At 37.0% G+C, this 27457-nt stretch overlaps 1 protein-coding gene across 1 annotated transcript in view; it reads left to right on the top strand.

Annotated features, from left to right (window-relative positions):
• The window catches only part of CSMD1 (CUB and Sushi multiple domains 1), a 1845645-nt gene extending 1818396 nt beyond the window's left edge, over positions 1 to 27249 (top strand). The window contains exons 63-70 of the mRNA XM_067558441.1: positions 3509 to 3620; positions 4791 to 4970; positions 7138 to 7182; positions 12681 to 12842; positions 14832 to 14944; positions 16430 to 16517; positions 22905 to 23037; positions 27090 to 27249. Coding sequence (XP_067414542.1) covers positions 3509 to 3620; positions 4791 to 4970; positions 7138 to 7182; positions 12681 to 12842; positions 14832 to 14944; positions 16430 to 16517; positions 22905 to 23037; positions 27090 to 27249 — 993 coding nt within the window. The remainder of the gene's footprint in view (positions 1 to 3508; positions 3621 to 4790; positions 4971 to 7137; positions 7183 to 12680; positions 12843 to 14831; positions 14945 to 16429; positions 16518 to 22904; positions 23038 to 27089) is intronic.
• The last annotated feature ends 208 nt before the right edge of the window (positions 27250 to 27457 follow it).

Raw genomic sequence — 27457 nt, 5'->3', positions numbered from 1 at the left:
TGAGCAGCATTATTTAGGATTCTATCAGAGTATGCATCCTTAGTGAAATTCTACTTGGAAATACGTTTACCATAGTGAATACAGTTACTGTCTTTCAGTTAATCTTTGCTGTGCCTAAATTAGTCCCATACCTATTTTTATCTACTTCTGGACATAAAATTTCTCTCCAGTCATCTCTTGAGCTTTTTTAGCCTATAAGTCTAGCCTTTCTGTATATCTTTATCAAATTGCATCCCTTCTATTTCATTCATCCACCTTATCACCAGTTCCTGTTAGTATATGGGTCATAATTGCACCAACTCACTCTCTACCATTGATTTTTGCAGAATATGTAGACTCAGTTTCTCTCCTCATTTATTAGTGAAAGCACAGGTAACTTTCAATACCTATTTTGGTCTTACGTTGCTCAGGGTTTCATTTCTCAATAGAATTAATAGTAGTAATAGAGCCTTGACATCATGAAAGCTTGCATCACTGTGTTGAGCCAGTCTGACAGGACGGAATACCGTTTTCAGATGGCTGCTGATGGAAGTGGACACATTTTTGCAACTATGACAATTTGGATATCCAGTTTCAGTGAGGTATCCAATAGGACACTAATGCTTGGAATCAATTTTTAACAACCTGTGAGTGGACGCCCTTGTTAGAGAAAGATGTTATGGAAGAGGGTGATTCTTTGAGGTGCTTCTCTGTGCCTACCTGCAACACCTCTGCCTTACCTGGGTTCATTTTCAGTCAGCTTTACTACATTTCACTGCTATAAAAATGCATACACACCTCCAACTCTTTCTCAGCTGAGCAATATGAAGAGTAAATTACTTTATTCAGTCTCAAGATTGAAAAAGATACATAATTCTATTACTGGATCGAGCATAACTGTCATTTTTCCTTGACCTATTTAAATCCCTTCTAGAGTGTCACTTACTGTTATGAAATTCCAATTTATAATGAAACTCATACTGGTAATCACTAGTATCATAACTGACAATATTTTTACAAAAAGCAAGAACACGTAAGAGTCAGAAAAGCTGTATTCTGTTCTAGATTCTACCACACACTCTCTGTATGTCTTCGGGCAAGTCATTGAGATGGACATTTTCAGAAAAGGGTGCAAATATTTAGGCATGAAAATCCATACCAGTAATTAGACTTCTAACCAAAGTGTCCTAATTATCAGAGCCACTTCACGTGGAATTGTGTTGTAGGTGCTGTATTCATGTGATAATCAGGCCACATCTCTTTTGATGACTAACTATGGATTTAATGTTAGGCATCCAAGTTTGAAAATGTTGGCTTTAGCTTCTCTCGTCTCAGTTCCCAGTATATACACTTACGTTGATAATACTTATATACCTTTGTAGTGTCCATTGAGAACTTCTGATGAAAGGTGCTATAACTTGCATTGTATTATTTTTATTTGTATATATTAAATATTATTCATTTGCATCCTAGATATTAATATCCATTTATACTTATGTATATTACTCTACATCTCTTTCTTTTCTCCTTCATGAAATCTATCACCAACTCATCTCTTCTGTCAGCAAAATCATTTCCTCAATGGACAGTTCTCCATCCTCAGTTGTCCTGACCTACTTCCTTACCTCTTTGCCCCTTTTATTAGAACTATCCTCATATTCATCTGTTCTAGACTTTTCCCTGCAATCTCTTTCTGTCATTTTCATTCAGAAAACACTCAATTTTCTCCTGCAAGCAAACAATTTGTGTTTTAATATAGCCAAAAAATACAAGTGTACAATAGGAACAAAGAATATCAGCTGTCCTGGAAAGCAGGGACTCTGAAAAAGACTGGGGGGGGAGGAGGGTTCCTGATGAGTAATCAGCTGAACATGAGCTCCCGGACTGTTGCTGTGGCCATAAACGCTAATGCGAAGATGTATTAACAGGGGAATCTCAAGTAGGAATAGAGTGTTTGTTTTAACTCTGAATTTGCAATGGGGCGACTGCTACTGGAATAGTTCTGGAATCCACAATTAAAGGAGCATGTTGATAAATTGAAGAGGATTCAGAGAAGAGCAACAAAAATGATTAAAGCATTGAAAAACATGCTGAACAGTGATAGACTCAAGGAGCTCAATCAGTTTAGCATGACAAAGAGATGGTTAAAGGGAGATTTGATTACAGTCTATAATAGGGGTGGCCAAACTGTGGCTCATGAGCTGCATGTGGCTCTTTTACAGTTAAAGTTTGGCTCCCCCGTTTTCTCCACCTATCAGACTGGGGTGGGAAGCTCGGAACGTCTGCCCTGTGGCAAAGTGTTAGGGCAAGAAGATTCTGCCTAGCAGGGAGGAGAGTCTCAGGGGGTCAGTAAGTTTGGCTACCCTTGGTCTATAAAGTACCATCCTGGTGGACAGAAATTAGATAATGGACTCTTCAGTCTAGCAGAGAAAAGTATAACATGATCCAATGGGTGGAACTTGAACCTAGACAATTTCAACCTAGAGTTGAGGTGCACATTTTTAACAATGGGAGTAATCAATCATTGGAACAACTTACCAAGGTTTCCTATAGATTTTTCAACACTGTCAATTTTTAAATCAAGATTGGATGTTTTTCTAAAAGATATGCTGTAGTTAAATCAGAAATTAATTCAGAGAAGACCTGTACCTTGTGTTATGAAGATGAAAACAGATGATCACAATAGTTCCTTCTGGCCCTACAACATATGAATCTATGAAATTCCTATCTCATTTCCATCATTTCCTTTCCTCAAAAGGATTGTAAAGAAAGTGGTATTTTTTCACCTTTATCACCACTTTACCTAGAACAACCTTCTTCACTTGCAGTCTAGTGTTCTATTCTTCCTAATAGAGATTGCACCCCTAACTGTTTCTCATCCCACTTAATCACAGTATAGCTTTCAATCATGTCAATCATCACTCTGCTTCTTGTGTATCTCAAGCAGAACTTAGGTAGTACATAGTCATAAATGTAGTGTAAACAATGGTGCCCATAATTTTCTGTATGAATTTAACTGCAAGTACAGCTGCAAGAGATCTTTTGTCATTGCACTGGGTGGAACTGTATTTTCCTATTTTTCTTTGTAAACAACTGGCTTCTTAGTTCATACAGTGAAAAAACACCTTTAAAAACAGGTTTTATAGTTAAACACCATTATAATGATTCAAATATAGTGCAGTGTATAACAAAACACTATTCTGGTCATTTGTCACACATTTTAGTTGCTTCTTTCACACATTGGTAGGCTAGATAGTTGAGAGCGTATAGAGTGTCGTTCCTTTTTGTGTGTCCAGTCTGATCAATTTTTTCCCACCTATCACTGTTTCCCACCTATACAGTTTTACTATCATGGATGAAACTTTGATTGCATATGGAAAAAATTCTAACTCTGTAAACTGCAAACGGATGATATATGGAAGATATTTTCTGGAAAAAAAAATCTCCCTAGCAGCATGTCACTATGCTGTCAACTGATTGCAAGTTCTGGTTTCCTGTTTTCTCTTATATTCTACTTTTGATCCTGTAGGTTGGAAGCACAATCTTTTTCAGATGTAGGAAGGGTTATCATATTCAAGGCTCTACTACGCGTTCTTGCCTTGCAAATTTAACTTGGAGTGGTATACAGTCTGAATGCATTCGTAAGTATCGTTTCTTTTCTTTAAAAGTTATGTGTCATGTAGTTTTTTTACAAGATAATAAATTAGTACACTTTTTAACATTGTGGTAAATAATAGGCAATATACTGTCCACTGTCTCAAAGTCAAAGTTTGCCAACAGATACTACATAGTTCACCACAGTAGTTTACTATTCTAAATGTAGGAGTAAATGTCAGTGTGTCAGGTGTCATTGGGTGGTGACTGTTGACCAATTATATCTTTATCATTGTGCTCACTGCAACTGTATCAACTCTATTGGACTAAATTCTGCTTTCAGTGACACAGAGCAAATCTGTCATAATTCTACTAAAGTCAATATAGGGGTTTTTTTGGGGTGTTTATATTGGTGTCATTGACAGCAGAATATGGCACACTGCTTGTGTAGGAACATTTTGTTGGCTAGTATTTTGTGAACCATAAAGTACAACTCATCATTTGACAGCTTTTCTGGGTTCCAGGTGGGAAGCTGGAAACACAATATATTTGGATTTCTGTGATGGTTGGAGACATCAATGAACTGCTCCAATAAAATACACTGATCTAAAATAAAAATAATACTTTAGAGTGACCTTAGAATCTAATCCCATTTCAAATTAATTTTGAGATGCTATAAATGGAGCTGAAAGAAAGAGACATCTATAGCAACAAATGTCTGTTATATCCAGCGCAGTATGATAAAACCTTTCTATGGAACCTTTATTTCATTTGACGTTTATAATGAATTTATTTAGCACGGTAATCACTGTAATTTTCAAGGTTGTTTCAGACACTGAATTTATGTGATGCTTGAAGCTATGACAGTACAATAATACAATACTGATCTCTGCATAATTTGCACTGGCATGTGCCCTGGCTTTTCTTCCTTTTAACTCTTTTCTCTCCAATCTTCATAATGGATCTTCAGTGTATTGTGTAGAAATGGATTATATTACTAGGAGTCATTATTTCCAACTTCCCACAAAATAACAATACATCACGGAATCTCAATGTTATTTCTGCTCAAAATATAAAAGTTACTTGCCATATTTTTAATGGTAGAAAGTTTGTCTAGTGAAAGGATAGATTGGTGTGTATTTGTTTGAAATTCTGTAAATATATATTGTGTACAACTATTTGCTGCAGCTTTTTCTAATCCTAAAAATCCCTTTCAGCTCATGCTTGCAGACAGCCCGAGACACCAGCACATGTAGATGTGAAAGCGATAGATCTTCCTACTTTAGGTTACACTTTGGTGTATACCTGTCAGCCAGGATTTTTTCTTGCTGGTGGTTCAGAGCACCGGACATGTAAACCAGATATGAAATGGACAGGAAAGCCACCTATTTGTAAAAGTAAGTTGTTGATCACGTGATATATCACAATCTACAGAAATTGGACTATTTTTTTCCTGGTATAATTCCATTGATTTTAGAGTGCCTACCAGGGTGGAATTTGGCTCAAATAATATTGCAATAAAACAAAACTGTCATAATAGTGTTCAGATTATGACATAAACTGAGCAAACCAATACATTCAAAGTGAATTTACCATCCTGAACTCAGTAAGAAAAAAAGTATACATACAGATAATAAAAAAAGTTAAACTAAAAGACCACAATTTGATCAGGACAAAATATCACTTTTAACTGTGCCTTTTCTTTCTTATCTCAGTTTGTGTCACAGTTTTAAGGTCCTTTGTATACGTTTTCAATGCTTAATATACAATATTTGTAGGGCTGGGTTTTTTGTTTGTTTGGATTTGGGTTTTTTTATGTTCTTTCATAACAGATTGGCTTTTGAAATCATTCAGGTATGTTGGGTAAATTAGGTGCATTTTTTTTAATCCATAGACAATGTGTTCCCTTTAAAATAATAATGAACACTAAAACTCAAAGAAACTTTAAATAAACCATTGGGCCAAATTCTGCTCTAAATGACACAAGTGTAAATCTGATATAATCCCACTGGCATACTCTGGATACAGAATTCTGAAAGCAGAATTTGGCCTTATGTTCAAATCAATGGTTTTCAACCTGTGGTCCACAGACCTGGGGGTGTGCAATTACATCTAACGGTTGTTATTACAGTGGAACAGTGGTTTTCAACCTGTGGTCCACAGATTATATCTAAGATTTCCAAAGGGACCCACACCTCCATTTGAGATATTTTAGGGGTTCCCAAATGAAAAATGGTTGAAAACCATTGGTTTAAATTAAAGTGGTTTGTAAATCTCTGTATTTGCACCATTTACATTTTTAACATTTTTAAATAACAAAAAAACAACAAAAAACAGACTATGGGCTATAAACTAGCTGCCTGTAACATTTTGTTTGCTGCAACTTGCAACTGTAGAAAAGAACTCAGAACATGCTTAGTTTACATACACCTTTTTGGTTTTGCTCCAAGATTTGGGTGTGCTGTTGTTTTAAACTGCTACCAAGAACTGTGACCTAGCCATAAAGGTCTTTGTATTTCATTACCAGTTCCCTGAAAAGTAATCTTTTAGGAGTGCTGTATATCACTAGTCCTGATGGAGAGTTATTTGAGAGATATATTTAAAGTGCAGCTTTTCAAATGAAGCTTAAGACATTTTTTACTCTTGTTTTTTTTTTAAGACCAGTAAACAAAATATAGCAAAGCTGTCCAGTAGTATTCATATGCGCATGCAAGCTAACAACAGTCAATTATTTTTGAGCTGACATATGGCTGTTAGGGTACAGCAACAGTCAATTAGTTTTGAGTTGACATATGCTGTTAGGCTACAAGTCACCCTGGTGCAAAGAGTTTACACATGGCCTGTTTACACTTACACATTACCCAAACCTTCAAACTAAGACATAAGTACTGCTAGGACTTTTGAGAGCTCTTTGCAGAGGGGTGAATTTCATCCTTAATGCTTCTGAAGCGAAAGAGCACACAAGAGAAAAAGTAATCTACCTGCCTGACTTCTGTATTTTTAAAGCACCTAAAAATATGGGGCCGGAACCCCCAAATGGTGTAAATTGACATTCACTTCAGTGGAGCTACACTACACTTACACCTGTTAACTTAACTGTCCTGTGGTACTTAAACTGTGTTATCATTGATTTAGATTCCTATCTTTTTGCTGGTTTGTGTCATAACTCTAGCGTTATTTACTAGTAGTATTTGTTTAATTTCGATTTAATACATTATTATCCTTAGGTAGATACATAATTCATCCTCACTATAAGGCTCTCTCTTATAGCACTGGGGTTGATATAAAACCAATAAACTTTAGGTCTGAATACATTAAATCCTTACCTCTGTAGTCAGCTAATTTACCACAATAAAAGTGCTGGTTTCCAAAGGCTTTTTCCCGATGAATGTGTGGGAGTGTATTGGTTTGAATCTGTAATATGTTTTAGGCGTTAGTTATTTCTGCTGGAAATATAGGAATATTGGAGGAGGGATAATTGCTTCAATCAAGCATTATGTTTTAGCATTCTATACAAAAAATAAATATGTTAATAAAAATGATCATTTGTCTTTTTACTTGTAGGTAAAGGAGTGAGAGAAGTTAATGAAACAATAACTAAAACTCCAGGTTTGTATACCAGAACAGTTTTAGATCTAAATAAATTAAATTGATTTGTACCCTATGGGTAATAAAACTATTTCTAACATTTAACTTAATTATTCCATTACTCATCACAAAGGAAGACAGATGTCCTGTAGCATGTAAAACCTACTCTCTGAAACCTACACTTTCCAGAATAGCATCATTTTTATATAGTGATTTTTCATACAGCACCAGCTTTAGGTGTGTTGTACAAAGGTGTTGTTAAATCAAAAGGATAATGGAGTTTAATGTAGACAGGAAGTGACATAAGGTAGTTTTATTTAATAGTGTTCTAATGGAGAGCCTTATAATGAGGGTAGAATTTAATTATATAAGGCGCTAGGGCTAGGTTCAGTCACAAATCCATCTGGCTTTCACATTCTGAATGCTCTGGCAAGCCTCAAAAAAATTACATTTTAGAACTTAGGTTGTCTTCCATGCCACTGAAGTTGGGTGGAATTTGAACTGAATTCGACTTACATTTGATTATGTGCTTCTACCAGAACTATAAAATAGACATCGTTGGAGAAAGCTTTCAAGATAAATTTGGTACTGTACACTTCATATTCAAGCATTTTCACCGACCTATTAGACATGTTAGATCTAATTTTTTTTATATAGGCAGATTTTTTCACCAGACAATTGCACTTATAGGGCTACATTGTAGGTATCCCTTACCCAACTGCATGGAGGAGGGAGTCTGGGACAGTTTGCCTAAGGTCTGGCCAGAATAGTAGGGCATTGCAGGGGCTGCTGCAGAGTTGTAATCCTTGGTCTCACTGTTGAGATCGCTAACAGGAGTCTCAGTTCAGATAATAAATGAGTTCATTTCACCAATATTTTTACAGTAACCACAATAATGTACAGTTAACTGTGCATTCATGCTAATTAAAGCACAACCTTGGTTTGCTGGAGGCTCTTGGCTGCACCTCACTGCACATCTAAGGTATGCATTAATCAGCTACCTCATGGTCTATTGTGTTTCATTGTCTAATTAAAATACAGCTCAAGTTCACTCACAGGCCGTGTCTCCAACTACATTCACCAAGAGTTGCATTAATATCATGAATACAGACCATATTATGTGCTTTATAGTCATTATAGATAAACATTTTAATAATTCATTTTTATCAGATGAAAGATTATTTTTTATGTCACTGATTATTAAATTGTTCACTCAAATAATGTACAGTAAACAACAGTTATAAATAGGAAAAAAGATTCAAGATACATTTTACTAACTGTTACTCGTTTTTAATTAACATTGTAGAACTTTTGAATTGCAACATGTATTGGAGCTCTGCTTATGCTTTTTGGGCCACCTCTCTGCCTCAGAACTTTTCCACGTAGCTTTCTCTAAAGTTCCATTTGCAGTTACATTCATTTTCAATTGGATGTAATAAATACTGCTGAATTTGGAGCCTGTGTGCCATAGTGGGTTACTTCACTAACCTCCCATCTTTGGAGACCTGAATGTAAAGGATAGTGGCCCTCTGTATGAAGAGGGCTGGTTTTCCCCTAGGTCTAGTTAATACATGCAAAATAATTAGCATTTATATCGTACTTTTAATCTTCATAGTATCTTAAAACTTTATCTAATCCATCCTCATAATATCCATGTGAAATAGGTTTGAAAAAAATGAGCACTGGGCTCAGCCTGCAGCTATGGCTCTTGCTGCTTTGCACAGTCTTTACACAAAATCGTTAGAAAGAGGGAATCAGGGGAATCCTTGGGTGGCACAGAGCCAGCATAGGTGGCTCTATCCTACCTGCTTCTCTCCCACCGCTGCCCTCACGTTGCGGATGGGGAGGGTATGGAGCAGCATGCTGCCATAGATTGGAAAAGGGAGGGGCAGGCTGGAGCACATTGTGCTCCACCTTATCCTTCTCTGGCTCAGTGACCTCATTGGGACTGCTGCAGCTGCATTTTGGCCCTCAACCAGACCAAGATCAGGGGGACAGAAACGTATCTTACAGTCTTACAATCTTATCTTTCCCCCTTCCTCTACTGAGCTGCACCACCTGTAAATTTGATGTAGCTGAAATTGAGCCCACTATACAGGGTGACATACTATAATTGACAGTCTCAAGAGACACCTACAACAGTAATTGCAAAGGTGTTGAAAGTAAGGATTGAGGTAAAATGTGAGATATCTGATGGGAATTTTGCACAGCACATCTTGGCATTATAGCAGACTCATGTCAGTACTCATGTCACTTTCATGAACAGTACATTCACTTGTGCATATCTAGTGAAAAGAAAAAGCAAACAGAAATGAATGTAATACATTTTTAAAGTGTTAGAGTTTCTAACATGCTATCACAGGAAAGCACAATTGTGACATACATATAGAAAGAGAAGTATCCAGAACAAGAAGTCTAGAAAAATGGTGACGTATTCATATATTATATTAGTATAGTAGCATGTGTTACATAAATGAGGTGGATACACAGATTGTGGCACGGAGATATGGTTTGAGCCGAAAAACTCCGCATATCTGACACATTTTGTGCACGTGCACCTATTTTGATATTTCTTGCCTATTAGAACCAGTAACTGTGTCCCTCTGAAGGTCTCTTCCCCACCATCTTCTTATGTAGTGGAGTAGGCGGTACAAGGAGCTTGTCTAACTGCATTATTCAGTTGAGGGTGTTGGAAGAGTCAATGGCTGCTACAGGGAGGGATTTGGAGAGCCACAATCCTCTTCTTTACCCCTGTTTTCATCCCCTAGCTGTTCTCTCTCCTCTCTTGCTTCCCCCTCCTGGTCTTTTCATTGCCGTGGGGCGGTGGGGGACTGGGGCAGATAGCTATATGTACATTGTTCTTATCCCAGTTGCTTCCTGCTATCTTGACTTCAGCAGAAGTGTGGCAGTGAGAGCAGAAAAAGGGATGTAGCTGGGTTCCTTGCAGTTTCTCTACCACATGACCCTCTGATGACCAGGAAGAAAAAGTGCAAGGAAGTACCTGCAGCTCTACTAAATAAATAGCATTCCAGATGGGCAGGGTGGGAAGAATGACAAGACTCCCAAATATGTGAGTGTCATGTCGATTATGTAACAGTGGGCAGCCCTGACACTAATCCACTCTGTGGTCTTTGCCAAGCCACATGAAACCTGTTCCTACTTAGCATATTCCACGAGGTCCTAAATATTCTGAGCTGTCTTTGATTTCAGACTTGGGCAGGAGGCATGTAGCACTTGACAGGATTAGACCATTCACCCTCTGTGACTCATATGCTCTAAAATGGCAATAACTCCATTTACTAACCTAGCCAACAGGAATAATGTGGGGATAGTTTAGGACCTATCCTCAGATTTAGAATTTACAGAATCTAATATTAATACAATTATTTTCATGCATTTTACAACTTTTTAATGATAGACTTGATTTCTTTTTGTTTGGATTTAATAGTTGCCCAGCAAGCACAGCAAGATAGGAGCAAAATAGTAAGAGTTCAGTGATAAACTAATGGAAAAAGTAAATTTGATTTTTATTTCTTTTGGCTTTTGTTATGTAAGGCCCCAAGCCTGCAATGAGATTGGCCTCTGTGATTGCACAGAGCCTTATTTAAGTCAGTAGTGCACCTTGTGATCATAGGGGCCCACTCATGAATATCACATTGCCAGACTGGGGCCTAAGATATTATAGTAACCTAATAGTGATACTTGTATTTTTCAAAACACATTACATTTAACTGATAATTTGCTCCTCATGTTTGTAGAGCTCACCGAAGGTGAAAAGCATTACAGCAGTGCTAAATATTGTCAATTTTACTCACTAAGTGCATATTAAATACTCAGTAATATTATAACCAAAATAGGATCAACAGAGTCAGTTGGTGATTTTTTTTACACAATTAATTGCCAATGCCATGCCTTAATGAATATAAGGAAAGCATTCATGTGATTTTCTTGGACTTTATTACATTTTGAAAAGTTAAAATTTTCACACTCAGTATCTGTGTTGAAGGGAAGATCTACACAGACCCACTTGCAACTTATTTTCCTTAATGTATGTAGCTACTTAAGGCAACATAAGCAATATTCAGTATCTAAAGAAATACACAAAACCTGGTTGATCACTTCAAGAGTTAAACCAGGGGAGAATGAAATACTGTACTCTTCCAGCAGCAGCATCAGGCTATCTAGCAGGCACCATCTAAAGGGGTCCCAGTGAACGTGATGTTAGAATAGTCTCTTGATCTGTCTTTTGGCTCATGATGCTATGAGATTGGGATTCTATCCATTACTTTTTTCAATAGCTTTTTAAATCCTTCACTCTTTATAATACACTCTTAAAAGTTTTGAATGAAGTTTTTCTAGTATGAAAGCAGCCCAGAGTGACATGAAGTATCTGATGTCAGTCCCCATGTTCCCTTGGAGGAAGCTGGCAGGGGCTTTGCCTGCTGCAGAGGCAAGGGGAGGGATCCCTTTTTCTTTCACTGGTTAACACTGGAGGCTTAAATCACCCCCACCTCCCCTCTAAAGCACTGCCATAGAGTGTTGCCATTGAGAGAAATGTATACGGGGAAAATGGGCATGTAGGATGGATATAAGAGGAAATGAGGATCCCAGGGAAATCAAATTATCTTCCCTAATGGATTTGTCCTGTTCCAATTTCATTTGTATATATGTTTTCTTAATTTAAATTAGTGCAGAATACTCAAAGGCACCTCTCCCAATTTGTACGTATCTTTGACAGGCTTTAATAAATTAGAAATCCAATGATTTCAGTCCAATCAAGAACAGAGAGTGATGTGGGATGGAGGAAATAAAAACAGACAAGAAAACGAACAAAAATACCCACGTCCCACATACATCCTCTCATTATTCCTTTCCTAGTTTAAAGGTTTGGAAGAACAGATTCAGGCTATTTCAGACCAGGGAAAAAGTAAATTCCAAATGCAAAAGACTCTCACCTTAAACTGAAGGAGTTCCAGTTCTAGCACCTTCACTGATTACCAATGCAGTAGTGAGCATGGAGAGGAAGGTGGTCTCTCAAGTCAATTAGTGCTTTCTTAAAACACAATTTTAAACTGCACTTGAAATCCACTAGCAGCAATGCAGATCACAAAAGACTGGTTTAATATGCTCATGGGGGAGACAGGACTTCCAGCAGGACCGTCTCTATAGGGTCCTGTACTCCAGAACTTTCTTCCCCTAGTTTCACTTACGGACACTGTGTAAAGCCTATATTTTATCTCAGTCCTGAGGAGAAGGTTTGCTGAGGCATATAGGCTGATGTGTTGTGGGGTTATGATGATGACTTTTATTATGCCAGGCAAGCATATGTGAAGCTGTATGGGAAGTTCATTACAAACGTTGTCTTTGATATTATATACCTGTATGTAAAAATATTCAGAACAATACATGGGTGCTTTAATGTAAAGCTTAATAAACAAACACAGAGAGAAAGATTATTTTACTTTACTTTTAGTTTGTGATGATTCACTCCTTTGTTTATTGGTTGTTTATTTGTTCAGTTCCTTCAGATGTGTTTTTCATAAATTCATTGTGGAAGGGATTTTATGAATATCTAGGGAAAAGGCAACCTGCTACTCTAACAGTTGACTGGTTCAATACTACAAGCAGCAAAGTGAATGCCACATTCATCAAATCGTCCAATGTACAACTTAAACTATCAGGTAGGTTCAGAATTAAGTAGTAGAAATATCTGGTTTGTTTGCTTTTTCAGTTGCTCAGATTTGTCATGTTCTCTGCTGTTGTGAACACTAAACACCAGAATTAGAATCACACCAGTAATATCTTTTATAAGGGTAATTTATAGACTATGTAAAATGGAAATCCTGACCAATGTGTTGCCATTAAAAATCTTTTTCATTGTGGTTTGTAAGAGTAAAAGTGCTAAACATAATGTCCTGTTCAAATTCCAATTTGGTCAGTAAAATTTTGCCAAGTTTAATTCTCCCAGAGTTTCAAATAAACATAGTATTTGTTTCATTTCTTGTCCAAGATGTTGTGTAGAATCACTATGTGCTATTAGATCGTTGTCATGCTACACTCTGAAGGTAGTTGTATTTCAGTGGAAGGCAAAGTCATCCATACCATACATAGTTTGCCTGCACTTTAGGATCTGTTCAGATTAAAGGTCTATAAAGGAATATATTATTTATTATTTTTACTTATTTTTAAAGGAGAAACATCTTGATAACAGCCTTACATAAAATGGGTGGGGTTAATTACAGAATTCAGAAAATTATGTGTTCCTTTCTGGGACGCTGATTTATGTTCTGATCTAACAGTCTGACCAAAGTTATATTTAAATGGCCATTATCACTTATGTGCATCTTTCCTGGTCGAGTGTACAGGCAGAGTGGCAGCAGTTATCTGCCAAATAGAAAGCCATCTTTCATTGAAACTGCAGTGTTTACTCTAGTAATACAGTGCTTCAGTAATTCCCAGGCAAGGAAGGACCACTGTGATAATGTAATCTGATCTGCTGTATAACTCAGGCCACAGAACTTCCCCAAAACAATTCCTAGAGCAGAGCTTTTAGAAAAACATCCAATCTTGATTTAAAATTGCCAGTGATGGTGAATCCACCCTGACCCTCAGTAAATTGTACCAACGGTTAATTACTCTTCATTAAAAATGCATGCTTTATTTCCAGTCTGTTGGGATAAAACATGTCTCTCTGCAATTCAAACTGACAGCATTATTGCAACAAGGCAGGACTTCAGTACACATTTAGAATTTATGAAATTGTCCGTGGAGAAGCAAGTATTCTTGCTAATTTATGATTAAAGACAAAGTCAGTACAAAACCATCTTATTATTAATCATGTTTATTATGATTGTGCTTAAGGGCCAACTAAGAACGGGGCTGCATTGTTCAAGATATTGTACAGACACAGAATAGTAAACAGTCCCTGTTCCAAAGTGTTTACACTCTAAATAGACAAGATAGACACAGTGTGTGGGAAACAGGATAAGCAGTACAAGCTGAGAAAACAACATGATGTCAGCAAACATTATATTAGTTCCACATATTTTGGGGGGCAGGGGGTTAAGTTAAATGGAACCGGAAGGGAAAGAGGGTGAGAGGGACAGGACAGGGAAGAAGATAATAGAGGCAAAGTGTGGAGTGAAGCTGGGGTGAAAAGATGGTAAAAAAGAGGGGGGACAGGGAAGGGAGAAGGTTGTAACAAACAGCCACTCAGCAAAGGGCAAAGAAAGTACAGTCAGAACTGTTGAAAATTCCCTGTGTGTCCAGAGGTTCCTGCATTGGCTGCTTCTGCTACCAGCTGTAATCTCTGGCTGGGTTCTTTTTGCAGTTTTCCCCCAAGCCACATGGTGGCGGGAGGAGAGGAGGAAGAGGAGGAGGAGGCACCACCTGGCTCCAAGTGCCCCCGGAGAGTTGGGGACCAGCAAGGTTCTGGGGAGAGGGTGGCTGGCCTTGTTTTATCCCCTGATTCCCAGTGCAGCAGTCCCTGATTTGGATACTCTTGGAGTACAAGAATATCCTAGAACTAAATTCATATATGTAGTATAGAATATTTTTCACTTTGTTTGACTCACGAAGGTCATTAACATAAATTCTTTCAATTTTTGGCCAAATGGGATACCATTTAAAAACTTGTTTAAAAGACATATTTTACCCTCTTCTCTTAATAGGTGTTTACAAGAAAGAAGAGGCTCATTTGCTTTTGAAAGTCTTTCAGATTAAAGGACCTGTGGAAATTTTTGTAAGCAAGTTTGAAAATGACAACTGGGCACTAGATGGCTATGTAAGTAAATCAGACTCTATAAATATGCTTGCTTGGTTTAAGGCTGCCTCTAGTTTCCTATATCTTTCTTATTGTGATTGTTGAATACAGCAATGTATAGAACATACCAGTATTTTTCTTTTGCTAAAATGTATATATTATGTCCATCTGCTGCGCTGCAATGTTAACATTTCTGCTACACTATAAAGAAAATAAAGTAATATACATATTTTCCTATGGTTTGTGGTTAATTGTAGAAGAAATGGGTGAGGGTTTCTTTTTCGTTTTATGAATATCACCTTTTTGGTTGTTGTTTTATAGATAATTACTTGTACTGAACGTATAAGTTGAAGAGAGTGGTTGTTTTTAGGAATGCAAGAATGAAGTTATGAAGTTACAGAAAGATAGGCTGATGGACTGTGTATATAATGCAGTAGTTGTTTTCCCTTACTAAGAAATAACACAGCTGTGACTCAGATTCAGTAAAACCAATGAGTAATTGTTATGCTGACATCTAGAGAGGCATTTCCTATATCATATGTTTGATTTCACTTATAAATTTCACCCATTTGTTGCAATGCCCTGGCATTTTTCTTTTACTCAATATTCAGTGATGACTAGAGCTGATCAAATAATTGGTTTTTATTTTGGTTCTGTGGCCTAATCAGCAAAAAAATGTTTCAGATAGACATGAAATAGATTTTTTTTCTTTTTTCTCTCATAAACAATGGAAAAAATTCATTTTGGGGTCAAACAAAACTTTTGTTTGACTGAGAAGTATTTTTTCCTGATTTTTTTAATTTCATTTAATTTCTGGGTTTTCCCCTCCTCCCCCCACTTTCTGTTCTGCTTTGCTTTTTTAAATACATCTATCTGAATTTCAAAAGTAATCATCATTTCAAAATTAATTTTTCAATTGAAAAAAAAATCAGATGAAAATATTTGCCAAATTCAGTTAAAATTCACAAATAGTTTCAGTGGACCCAAAGTTTCATTTTTTCAAGAAAAAAAAAGTTATTTATCTGAAAAATTTCCCCCAGCTCTAGTGGTGACTGTTAGATTTGTCAGTTTTACTTTAGACAAATGAAATTTCTTCACTGTCTGCAGTATTCCCTTATCCTTTACAATACTTTGTATAGAAAATACTCTGAATACTGCAAACATAAAGGTTGTCTAAATGCATACATGAATTTAGTTATCTAAGTCAAGTGGAAAGATAAATATTTAAGATTTTAAGAACTGCCATTGTATGAAAGATTCTCTTGTTCAAAATGAAAATGTCATTTTGAACTGTTATTTTCTAAAACCTTCGTTTAGTCAATAGCTATGATTTTTAAAAGGTATGGATTGAAGCATAAATGTTACCTTTACTTGTCAAAAGGTAAAAATGATTGAACTATAACTGGCTCCAAATAATTATTCTAAATCAGATAGAATGGATACACTGCCAAGTGAAGAATGGATTATTACTAGTTACAGACTTCCTCCTATTTTCATGTACTTTAGGTGTCATCAGGGCTTGAAAAAGGTGTGTTTACTTATCAAGGTGATATGCATGGAAAAGACTTCGGAAAATTTATGCTCCAAAGGCAAGGTAAGAATGCATTTATGGGACTACGTTGTGTTTTATCTATTTGGCATTTATAACAGTGAAGGCATCAAATGACTGTGCCAGCATCCTAATTGAAGAAAGCATATTTATTTTGGGGAATTACTACCATAAACCTTACAAATGTTCTAAACTACTTAATAATTTAGTTGAAATGTATAATTAAAATTCTAATCGAACTATGTCATGTTACCATCTCATTTTTGATGCTATAGCAACCTAATAAGATGACCACAGGATGCTCCTATAAAGAACATCAGTGCAAATGTTCATGCAATAATATAAGATGATTATTTTGCTTTAAATGGCTTTTTCAAAATACTGAGGCTGTCACATGTTGCTAAACCAATTTCTGTTCAACTGAATAAATTATATAGTTCTGAGAGCTTAGCCCTTTGAATTTAAGAACAAAGTCAAACAGATTTCTAATATTATCCAGTACATGTTTGCTTGTTTGTGTGCATGCGTATATGTGTTTAGAGGGGATTCTATTTGGGTGTCCATTTTTTGTAATGAATCTTAGTCTGAAGTCTAATGCAACTATAAACTCAAATGTGCTAGCAGCTGGTGAAAAAACAGGTATTGTCCGTCCCAGAACTGCCTCATCAAATCCCACTGTCAACATCATGACATTGTGGTCCTGGAACCACTATTAATCTGTTTAAGTACAATTAGTATGTACATATACATCAACCCTGTGCTGGGTAGGCTGGAACAAGCAGCTCTGTCAATTTGCCACGTCATTAGAAGGTGTCAATAGTTATGGCCATTTGTTGTCATGCCATTTGCCATCAACTGAGGACCTGGCCCAATATCCCTTAACATTTTGCCAGAACTCCCATATGGCTACTTGCTCCATCAGTCTTTCATGTGTGTGTGTGTGTGTGTGTGTGTGTGTGTGAGAGAGAGAGAGAGAGAGAGAGAGAGACCATGATAATTTGGCTACCTCTTCCCTGACTCTTACAGACATACTGTGAAAGCAGAGCATGAGGACCTGTTCAGACATGCATCTTGTGTAGCAGCCTTTGGTGTCTCATATATAGCAGCTGTTTCTTTTGCCTTAGCCATGATTTTAAAGGTATATTCTTGGTTCCTACAGCTACCCAAAGAGTATATCTCTGTCTGTTTAGCAGTAAGATCAATGAAGCCCTGAGAAGAGTTAAGGCAACCGGCACAACAGGTTGAGCACTTGGGTTTTCTCAGCCTGCCTTTGGAAAGAAAATACACTGTTTCAAGTATCAGAGGCATTCCCAGCAGCATATAGGAGCCGACTTTGGGATCACATATGGGAGCCTCAATCTGCTGGTTACTTATATCCCAGACTGAGGACTTTCTTTTCAGCACCCCTGAACCCTGCAACAGTTTCCCCTTTTGGGAAGCAGCAATTTTGACATCTCAGCTGACAGCTTGCTACCAATACTGATATTGTTGTCCTTTCCTTCCTCTTTGGGGGGACCTATTGGTCCATTTTGTTTCCATGTGACAATCCATCACAATGGACTTCTGAGCTCTGCAATTCACTTGCTCTCTGCTCAAGAGCTGAGAGCTAACACTGAAAACAGAGAAATTGACTTTCTAGCCAGCACAGATCTTGACATTTGTAGGAGCCACCTTGCATTCCTTCCTCAGTTCTGTTAGTAAAGATTCAGCCCAGTGGATGATCAGATCTTTCCTCACACTGATGATTTAATGTACTCTCTTACTGCTTTCAAAAGTCAAATCATGGCACCCTTTTAGTTCTGGCCAAGCACTCATTATTTCCCAGGTGTGTGCAGTGTCTGATATGGTGTTTCTCAACCCAAAGTATGCTTGAAGGAAAAGCATTTAATGACCAATTTCTAGCTCTGATGATAGACACAGACATAGGTGCTGGAACTATGGGTGCCGGGGGGTGCTGCTGCATCCCTGACTTGAACTATTTTCCATTATTTACAGTTTGGTTCAATGGCTATTAGCACCCCCACTATAAAAGTTGTTCCAGCACCCCTGGACATGGACATTTCTGTTTCAGGGTTGCAAGAGTCTCTGAGCACAAAGATAGCAAAGTGACACCAGGCTACATATACTTGCCTTGGAATTTTGAGAAATAAGAATGATTCTCAGAGTTTTTCTGCCATCAGTCAAATTGAAAGTGATCCAAGTTCTCAAAGATAAAACTGGCTGTCATTTAAATCAGCAAGAAGAGTACCTTCTAGTCTCCTGTGTTGAGAGACAGCAGAAATAGAAAAGGTCCAGAGAAGGACAACAAGAAGCATTAGACTTGGAAAAAATTCCTTGTAAGAAGACACCAAAGGACTGCTTAGTTTAGAGAGGCCTCTTATATGAGTTGGGTTAATTGTCACACATCCCTCTCCCTTAGTGGGCTGTCAGACCAGGATCACAGCTTCAGTTAAAATTCATATGTAAGTTAAAGTATGGAAGTGTATAACTCAGTTGTCTGATGATAGCAAGATCTATTACAGAGGGCATCCTAGTTTGTTTTGAATCTGGTCTTTTCCACAAAGTCTCACAGCATGTTTTGGAGGCTAATTTCCATAAATTAAATGTCAAAAGGACCTTGAATTATCATTTAAAAAGCCATCTTGGTGGTAATCCTGGTGTTTGTTCCTTTTGAGAAAAATCCAGAGGGGATAGAGGTCTCTGTCAAGAAATTATCAAAAGAGCTAAAACTGTATTCACACCTGCTAGAAGTGGTCAAGAGTAGCATCACCAAAAGGGCTTAGCCTATTCTATCAGATAATTAGTCATCTCCATAGCTTGCTTCCATAACATATCTTTATCTCTATGATTAATCAGACAGCCACATAGAGTCCAGTTACCACATTAACTTAATGTAATTTACTGTTATCTCATCTCTGGAACCATTGGGGATCTTTGTTCCAAGAGGATTCCCCTGACTCACTCTTCCTGGGAATTGCTTCTTTCAAACCTTCTATAGTAGCAATTCATGAGAAAGGGAATTTACTTTCCAATAACTAGTTTCCTGAAAATATTGCCTCCCACAGCCACAGTGAGCCTTCTTTAGGGTACTATAGCTTGTTTGGATTAAGTAGAGAGGAATTAAGGTCAACTGTAAGTGGTCTGTTCATTTATCATAACTGGTATTCATGAATCCATGGGCATGTTGGATATGTGTACACCCCAAGAATAAAATTGCTTTTAAATGGTTCTAAAATTGAGAGACAAGGTTGCAAGTTTTAAAGTGTGGATCTATAGAGGCAATATATTTGGAGAACTCTATTTACTGTTGGGTAACTTCCCTTTTATGTCAGCCAAATAATCTTTCCAAATGCAATGAATATTGATTTTAACGTCTATAAAATGTGTAATAAAACAGTAGTAATCTTACAGCTTGCTTATATCACTGTGGTATATTAATTAGTTTATAAATAAGGTGGTTTCTGAATGATAAGGTATGCTTTTATAATAGTGAAAAAATACTTGAATTATCTTTTAACCTGTCTATGGATTCTTTTTCTTTTTTTGCATTGCCATGCAGACATTTTCAGTTCTAAGTCTTGCTAGCAATCATCAGTATTTGGAGAGAATTGAGAAGCACAATGGGTTTTCTCATTTGTCATGATGATAACACTGTCAGAAGAAATGCACACTTCACATCAGGGTAGTTTTAATCACAACCAACTCTGAAGTCAGTCATAATAAATAAAATAGACTATGTTAAAATACTGTTGAGTGTCTTACATGAATAAAAATCCATAAAATTGAGAATTACAGCAAAGCCCAGTCTGAAAGGTAAGCAGAATTTCTCCCCATGATTAAATTGACATGTAGGTGAAGATTAAGCTTACAAATGGTATTTCTGAACCACTTCTACAACAAGAGATTTGTGACACTGGTAGTATGGGAGTCCACTGCAAGAGCACATAAACCAGTTTCCAGCTGTTTGTATTACTGATTTGATGGTAGGTAACTGATCCTCCAAAGTTAATATTAAAATAAAAAAAATTAAAAAATCCCAGGCTTTTCTAATTTACTGTGGCTGTTCATGGTTCTAAAAGGTCTTTCTGGCAGCTGGGGACTGCTGGCACACGCGCACACACATCCTTTCCCCCACGCCTCCTTTTCCACACTAGTGCTGGCAGTGAGGAGGAGAGGTAGGAGGCTTTTTTGACAGCACCATGCCACCCCATGATTCCTCTCGATTCCTCACTAGCAGCTCAACCAGTTTTAAAGCTGCTTTGCACTGCTGAAGGATCTGTCCATGACATGTCATTTGTAACAATTACTTTTTTTCATGCTAATTGTCAATTTGGAATTAAAAAAAGAATGGAAACTGGTTTATGGTCTCTTACATTTTGCTCCTGTTTTGCCAGAGTCACTTATAACTTTGTCACATTTTGTAGTAAAATGATGCTGTGAGCAGGAAGCTGAAAAATGCCAATTGTAAGTTGAATACTTGCTCTACTGAGAATGTAACAGGAGCTTCACAATTTCTACATAGTCTTGGTAGGTAATTTACCCTGTATTGTGGCAATTCCCCAACTCCAGACAAGATTTATCTGATTTAGACTAGCAATTAAAAATGTGCTAATGATCACATAATTTTGATCTAGTTTAAATCAACAAAAGCCCAAGAATTAAGACTCTGTCGTTAACTTATAATTATGGCAATGCATTGAATCAAAGATAGACAAATATGTAAGATCAACAAGTTAGCTTATCTCAGAGATATCAATGATGATGATGAGCACCGTAGACCAAACTGGATTCAAAGGATCATGTACAGTCTATTATATAGCTCTATAATTGTTGTAATTGCTTACACACACACACACACACTTCATTTTAAAGGCTTTGCATACATGTAGAAAATGTTAATAAAATATCTGTGCAAATACACAAATGTTCCTCCCACCAATGAAATAGAGTAAACAGTGGTGCACTGAAGCCCAATAATTCTTACCTGCACATAGCTATGTAGAAGATTGACTTCAGTGAAGATACTCCAGATTAACACTGGTATAACAGAGATCAGAATCTGATCCAAAGCAAAGTGAACAGTTTATCATCTTGAAAATGGGCTTCTCCTCACCATATCTTTGGGCACAAGGACATGCACAAGAGAGGGGGGCAAGCAGAGGTATGCCCCCCTCATAATCATTGGGGGCACAAAACTCCTTCGGCCCCAGGGCTGCAGTGGATGGGGAGCAAACTCCTGCCAGGGCCAGGGCCAGGGCAGGGGGGGAGAGCGAGTTGCTCCCTGCCCTGTGGGTTGGCATAGAACATGCCCCCATAAAAGAAGTCAAAGTTAAATTTCTGTGCACACCTCTGCGGGCAAGATTATAAACTTCCAGCACTTGATGGAGGAAATTGAAAAATGTATAATTGTAGTATTTTTCATCTAATTTAATGGAGTGAGCCAAGTTACCAGTCCAACTGATCCAGAGATTTCTGAGTGGTTTTCCATGACTTCAGTGGGAGTTGAATTAAACCCTAAATTACATATAGTAATAATATAGTAGTAATAAATAAAATAGATAGTCCAAAAGTGTTAGAAGATTTACAGAAGTACATTCTTAAATATAACATTGTACCAAAGTAGCTTTCCTGATTCCTCTCTTTCCCCTACATCCCTTACTGCAAATACTGAATTTCAGGAAGAAAGAGGTTTGTTTGTTTGTTTATTTCTTTGTTTAGGTTTGGAGTTGGTGTTCAAAAATAATACTTGCAGATGAAAGTGTTTTTTCAGTCTCAGTTATCTGTTATGATCGCTTTTCTTTTTCACTGTAAAAAAGACTATAAAATGATCATGATTCTGTCATTATTATATAATATTTTCTTAATATGTTCTCTAATTGGCCCTTCCTTTTTGTTCGTGTGAACCATCAAATAGTACACATATCTAACTCACCATTGCCCTGCTTCTCCCTTCTCCCTTCCATTTTAGGGTTTGTCATATTTGCTGGCTATGACTTTTTTTCAAATTAGATTGTAAACCTTTTGGTGTGCTTCTATATATATATAGTACCTAGCACAATCCTGATTGGGGCCTTAGAGAACTTCTGTAATATAAGTTATAATATTTTGTATTTTATGAATCATAATTTTATTAACAAAGTTAGTAAGTGTATTGTTGAAGTATCATAAAATTAATATCACATGATGCATATTTTTATGTCTTTCAATAATTACTTGACTTGATAAAGATTGCTGTTGAATCACTATAGGTAATTATTAATGAAAAGTGCTTTAATGTACCATATTTTGAAATATCTTATTTCAAATTTAAATGCAAAGTTCCCCCCAGCATAGTGCACTTCATTCTTTCTTCCAGGAGAAAAAATTTGAATTTTCACAAATGGTATGGTGGAAAATTAGAGTTTTTACCTCTTCTCTTTCCTTTATTTTCAGGTCCTTTAAGCACAGATACAGATCATTCAAATCACTATTATGGCACAAACAGCAGTTCTGTTGCAGCTGCCATCCTGGTACCATTCTTTGCTCTAATATTATCAGGGTTTGCATTTTACCTCTACAAACACAGGTACTGCAAATGTCATTTTTTCAATAACCTAACTAGGTTTTTGTTTTAATTTGAATGGGCAAATGTTCTGTTAACTGGGGAATTTCATGGTAAAGCTTTTTGATATAGCTTCTTTACTCTAAAAAGACCAGTATGTCTGCATTCTCCCATGTAGGGGTTTAATACAGAACAGTTCTTAATGGTGAACTCTTAGAGAAATGAATCGTTGTGTTAAGGAGCAAAGAACTGTAAACCTTCTTGGTTCGTTAGATTGGATCAGACTGAAATCTCATGTCAGATAATCTATTCATTCATTTTAGGACTTTATTAAATAGAATATATTATGCTTCTTTCAAAGTGCTTATGAGTATTAATTATAAAAGCTAGGAAATCCATAAATCCCATGAGTAAAGAGCCCATAATGAGACTACTTACATTACATGCTGAGTAAGCATATGAAAATCGCTTCTAGAACTGGCATAGCGTCTGCTAATACGAAAATTATGCATGTTGAGTAGATAATGTCAACATAAATCCATCTATTTTGTCAAAAATGTTGGTTAAGGAACCCGCTTATGTGTATCAAATGTATTTTTGCTCATACCAATTGGGTAGTATTGGACTAGACCTTTCTGGAACAGAACATCATTTTGTGATCAGCAACAATACCAGTCTGGCCTTCACCAGTTTTACTTCCTGCTAGTAAAGCATGGTAAACAAAGTTGGTTTACAAACCAACAACGTCCAAAATGGTATTTACTAGAACTATTATTATTTTAGCAACAATCTTCTGAGCTCTTTGATTCTTCATCTTCATTTCATCATGATAGTCCATGATCGCAAGAATGCATAGAGATGAACAGAAATCCATCACTGACCTATGCATAGTTTCTAACATGGCTGTCCACCTAACTCAGTACTAGATGGTATGGCAAGAAGAAATTGCTAAGGGGTTTGACTTGTGGACTCCAGTGAAAATATTACAGATCCTGGGGTTTAACAGAGTCTTTGACTGAAAAAACTGTTCAAGAAGAATCCTTTGATCTCCAAACAAGAATCTACTTCTGGGAGAGATTGTGCTGTTCAACTTAACCAACCATCAGGGTCTTCATTCCTAGTCATGTCCAGTTCCACAAAGGGGAAATCTGTTGTACAGTGTCAAGAAACCCACAGGAGATCATCTTGGAAGATGGAAAGTGAAAGGCAAGAGCTGCCAGACTATGAGTCTACTTTTAGAAAGGGGGATCTGAGCCTTAAACTAAATTCAACAGAACTGTACTAGACTTAGAACCAAAAGGTCTTATGGTACGTTAATTTATGAAAGTTTGTTATGTGTTATGTGATGATTGGAGGCTAAAGAATTGGGGTTTTTCCTTTATATTTAGTCAAAAAATTGAATGAGAGAGCTAGTAGTAGAACAGTAGAACAGCAGTATTTATACTGTTAATGCAGCGCTGCCTGTTTTTATCAAATAAAAATAAATGAGTGATTTGAATAAGGGGATGTTACTTGTTAACTTGATTTTTGACTGACCATTTATCCTTTTCTGTATTTTCTCCATGTGCTATTCCAATAAAGCAAGATTTTTAGACAGATTATCAGTGTCATATTCAAGATCACTTTCAGAATCTAAGGAACTGGTTACTGAAACCCAGGTTCATATGGAAAAAAATAGTAACCATATCCATTGACATCTGATCTGTATTCTCCATTTTAGAAAGGTTTCTTAGAGGCACAGCACTGAGCTCTCTGTTGCGGGAGAGACGCTAAGGTAGCTTTAAACTCACAGCCCAGCAGGAGGGTAGCTTTAAGGTAACTAGGCTGCTCCAGGGGTTAGAGAGATATCCAGCATAATTTAGATAGCCGTAAGGGCCTGTCTAGGGCTTGGTCTACACTTACCTGGCGATTCAGCGGCAGTCGACGGGAGTTACGCAAGCTATGCAGAGTAGCTTGTGTAATTCCCGTTGACGGCTGTGCTTCCCTTCTGCGCTCCATCTTCACTGCACTGTGCTGACAGGAACCTTGTTCCTGTCGACGCAGCGCTACGCCACTTGAGGGGGTGGATTAACAGCATCGACTTCTGGATCAGTTGAGCGGGACTTCACTGACCAATCAATCGATCCAGATAGGTCGATCAGATTGCAGCGACTTTGCCGCCATCAGTGTAGATGTACCCTAAATTATGGCAGACTCCTGGGGCTTGTTCCAAAAGCCACAGCACAGCTCAGAATCTCCACAATGAAAGTACTATGTTTCTGTCCCCAGCACACTCTGCTGTCTCCAGCCCCACTGCCCATGATGAGACTTATGAGGGGGATTTCAGAGGGCAGATGCATGGCTGTTTTTTTGAAGTTTCTGTGTCAATAGACTTCTCCCCCAGCTAGAATGAGGGCTCTGGAGTTCCTTTACACAATGCCAGCTCTTTTATCTGGCACAAAACAGCCAGAGCAGGACTGAGGACCTCATCCCAAGGTGGGCAGCATTCCAACTAACCAAAACAAAAACTGAGAGATATAAAATATACTTATATTTATGAAAACTCCCAAATTAAGATTGACACATACATTTTGCTATGTCTAAATGGAAAGAAAATGATACATATTGTAGAATTTCAGGTCATCAATGGGCAACAGTTGAGAACTTTAAAACAAAAACTAATCTGATTAGAAAATCTCTTAATTACTACCTTCAAATCATTTACAAAAAGTTTATGGTCCCACTCTGCCTTGATCAATAGTTTCATTCTTATATATTTTGCTAAATAAGTTTAGATTTATTAAAAACCAAACCTCTAAATTATACAATTCCTGACTGATTTTTCTTCCTCAGTTCAGCCAGCATTGCTATTCATGTGAAAGAAATTTGGGAGCTACTGACTAAAACTCTTCTTGGTTATACATATGTTTAGATACATCATAAGTGCAAAGGGATGCAAAATTAAAATTAATTTAGTATAGTATGGCATCATCTATATTGGACATCTATAGACTGCAATTAATTTCTTTGTGTTTAGTGTTAGTTTAATACTTTCTGTAAACATTTTTGAATAAAAGTGTAATATCTTTTAATATTTTATATTATGGTTTGTAAGTAAAATGGTATCCACACAGTAGAACTGGTCCTTCAAGGGAAATTCATCTTGCTGATAACTGCTGTCATATCAATGTTGGCCAACACGTGGTGAACTTGGTTGTCTAAAGTTGGATACATAAATCCATAGTAAGGCAGCTAAATAAGTGGCCTTGTTATCAGTCGGACCTGTTAGTGCCCAGCTTTTATTAACCATTAGGCCACTTAGTTAGGTGTCTAAATGTGGAACCTAACTTTAGCAGCCCAGTGTGAAAATGTTTATTTAATATTTTTCAATTAATTTAACCAAAAACTCCTCCATCCCTGCATACTGTCCTTCTTCAGTCTCTGTTTGACTAATTAATTTCCCTGTGGTATATATTGGTTATTCTCTTTCCTCCCCAGTTCTGCTGCCCAGACTAAGATGGTGGTAGAGAAAATCACGCCTGCTTCACAGAGATCAGGAAATTGGCCAATTAAATGTGCTACTGATTCTGATACTAAAATACCGTAAAAAAAATCACAATAACTATTAGAATAATTGTACAAAGTATTTATTTCACTAAAGTTGAAATAAGTGCTTAAATATTGCAGAGGAATAAGGAGGTTTTTATTTTTTCAGTTCTGCTTATGGCAGTTGTAGGGCTTTATGTGTCTTAAAATGAAAATGTCAATCGAAAATATGAAGTACTATTACTGATGGTTTTTTCATCGCTCCCCTATTCTAACTTTTTTTTCTGTTTTGTCTTTCATTATTGGCACTGAAAACAGCCTATGAAGTTACCATGCTGCTGACAGACTTTGATAGAGAAAATGTATACCTATGTTTGACTTACATTGTTTCTGTTCTTTGTAGTGTCGGCTTACTCCTATTTCCTCTATCACCGTTAGGCACTTTTGCACAACTAGTATGACTTGCATGCAATAATTACAAAAACATGTGGTAGTAATTATGAATTTTTATTTTTAATGATTATTGTATTTTTTTCTTTCCCTTTTTTCAGAACAAGACCAAAAGTACAGTACAATGGATATGCTGGACATGAAAACAGTAATGGACAGGCTTCATTTGAAAATCCCATGTATGACACAAACTTAAAACCCACAGAGGCAAAGGCTGTGAGGTTTGACACGACTCTAAACACAGTTTGTACAGTGGTATAGCCTTCAGTGCCCAATATGACTGATTCATAGCCATACCTCTGATGGACAAACAGTAATTCCTTTGGTGCCATATACCAGTTTCCCTTCTTCTCTTGGCTTTGCTGCTGTAATCTTTAACATCTTCTGTTGGCCTACATGCAGCTAAATTTTCTGGTAAAACATGACAGTCTTCTGGGGATCAGAAAAAAGAATATTTTTTCGTCTTAAA

This window comes from Emydura macquarii, unplaced genomic scaffold, assembly GCF_026122565.2.
Source record: "Emydura macquarii macquarii isolate MOO-44397 ecotype Brisbane River unplaced genomic scaffold, CSIRO-AGI_Emac_v2 contig_2063, whole genome shotgun sequence".
Classification (NCBI taxonomy): domain Eukaryota; kingdom Metazoa; phylum Chordata; order Testudines; family Chelidae; genus Emydura; species Emydura macquarii.
This window is presented reverse-complemented; position numbering and strand designations above follow the sequence as displayed.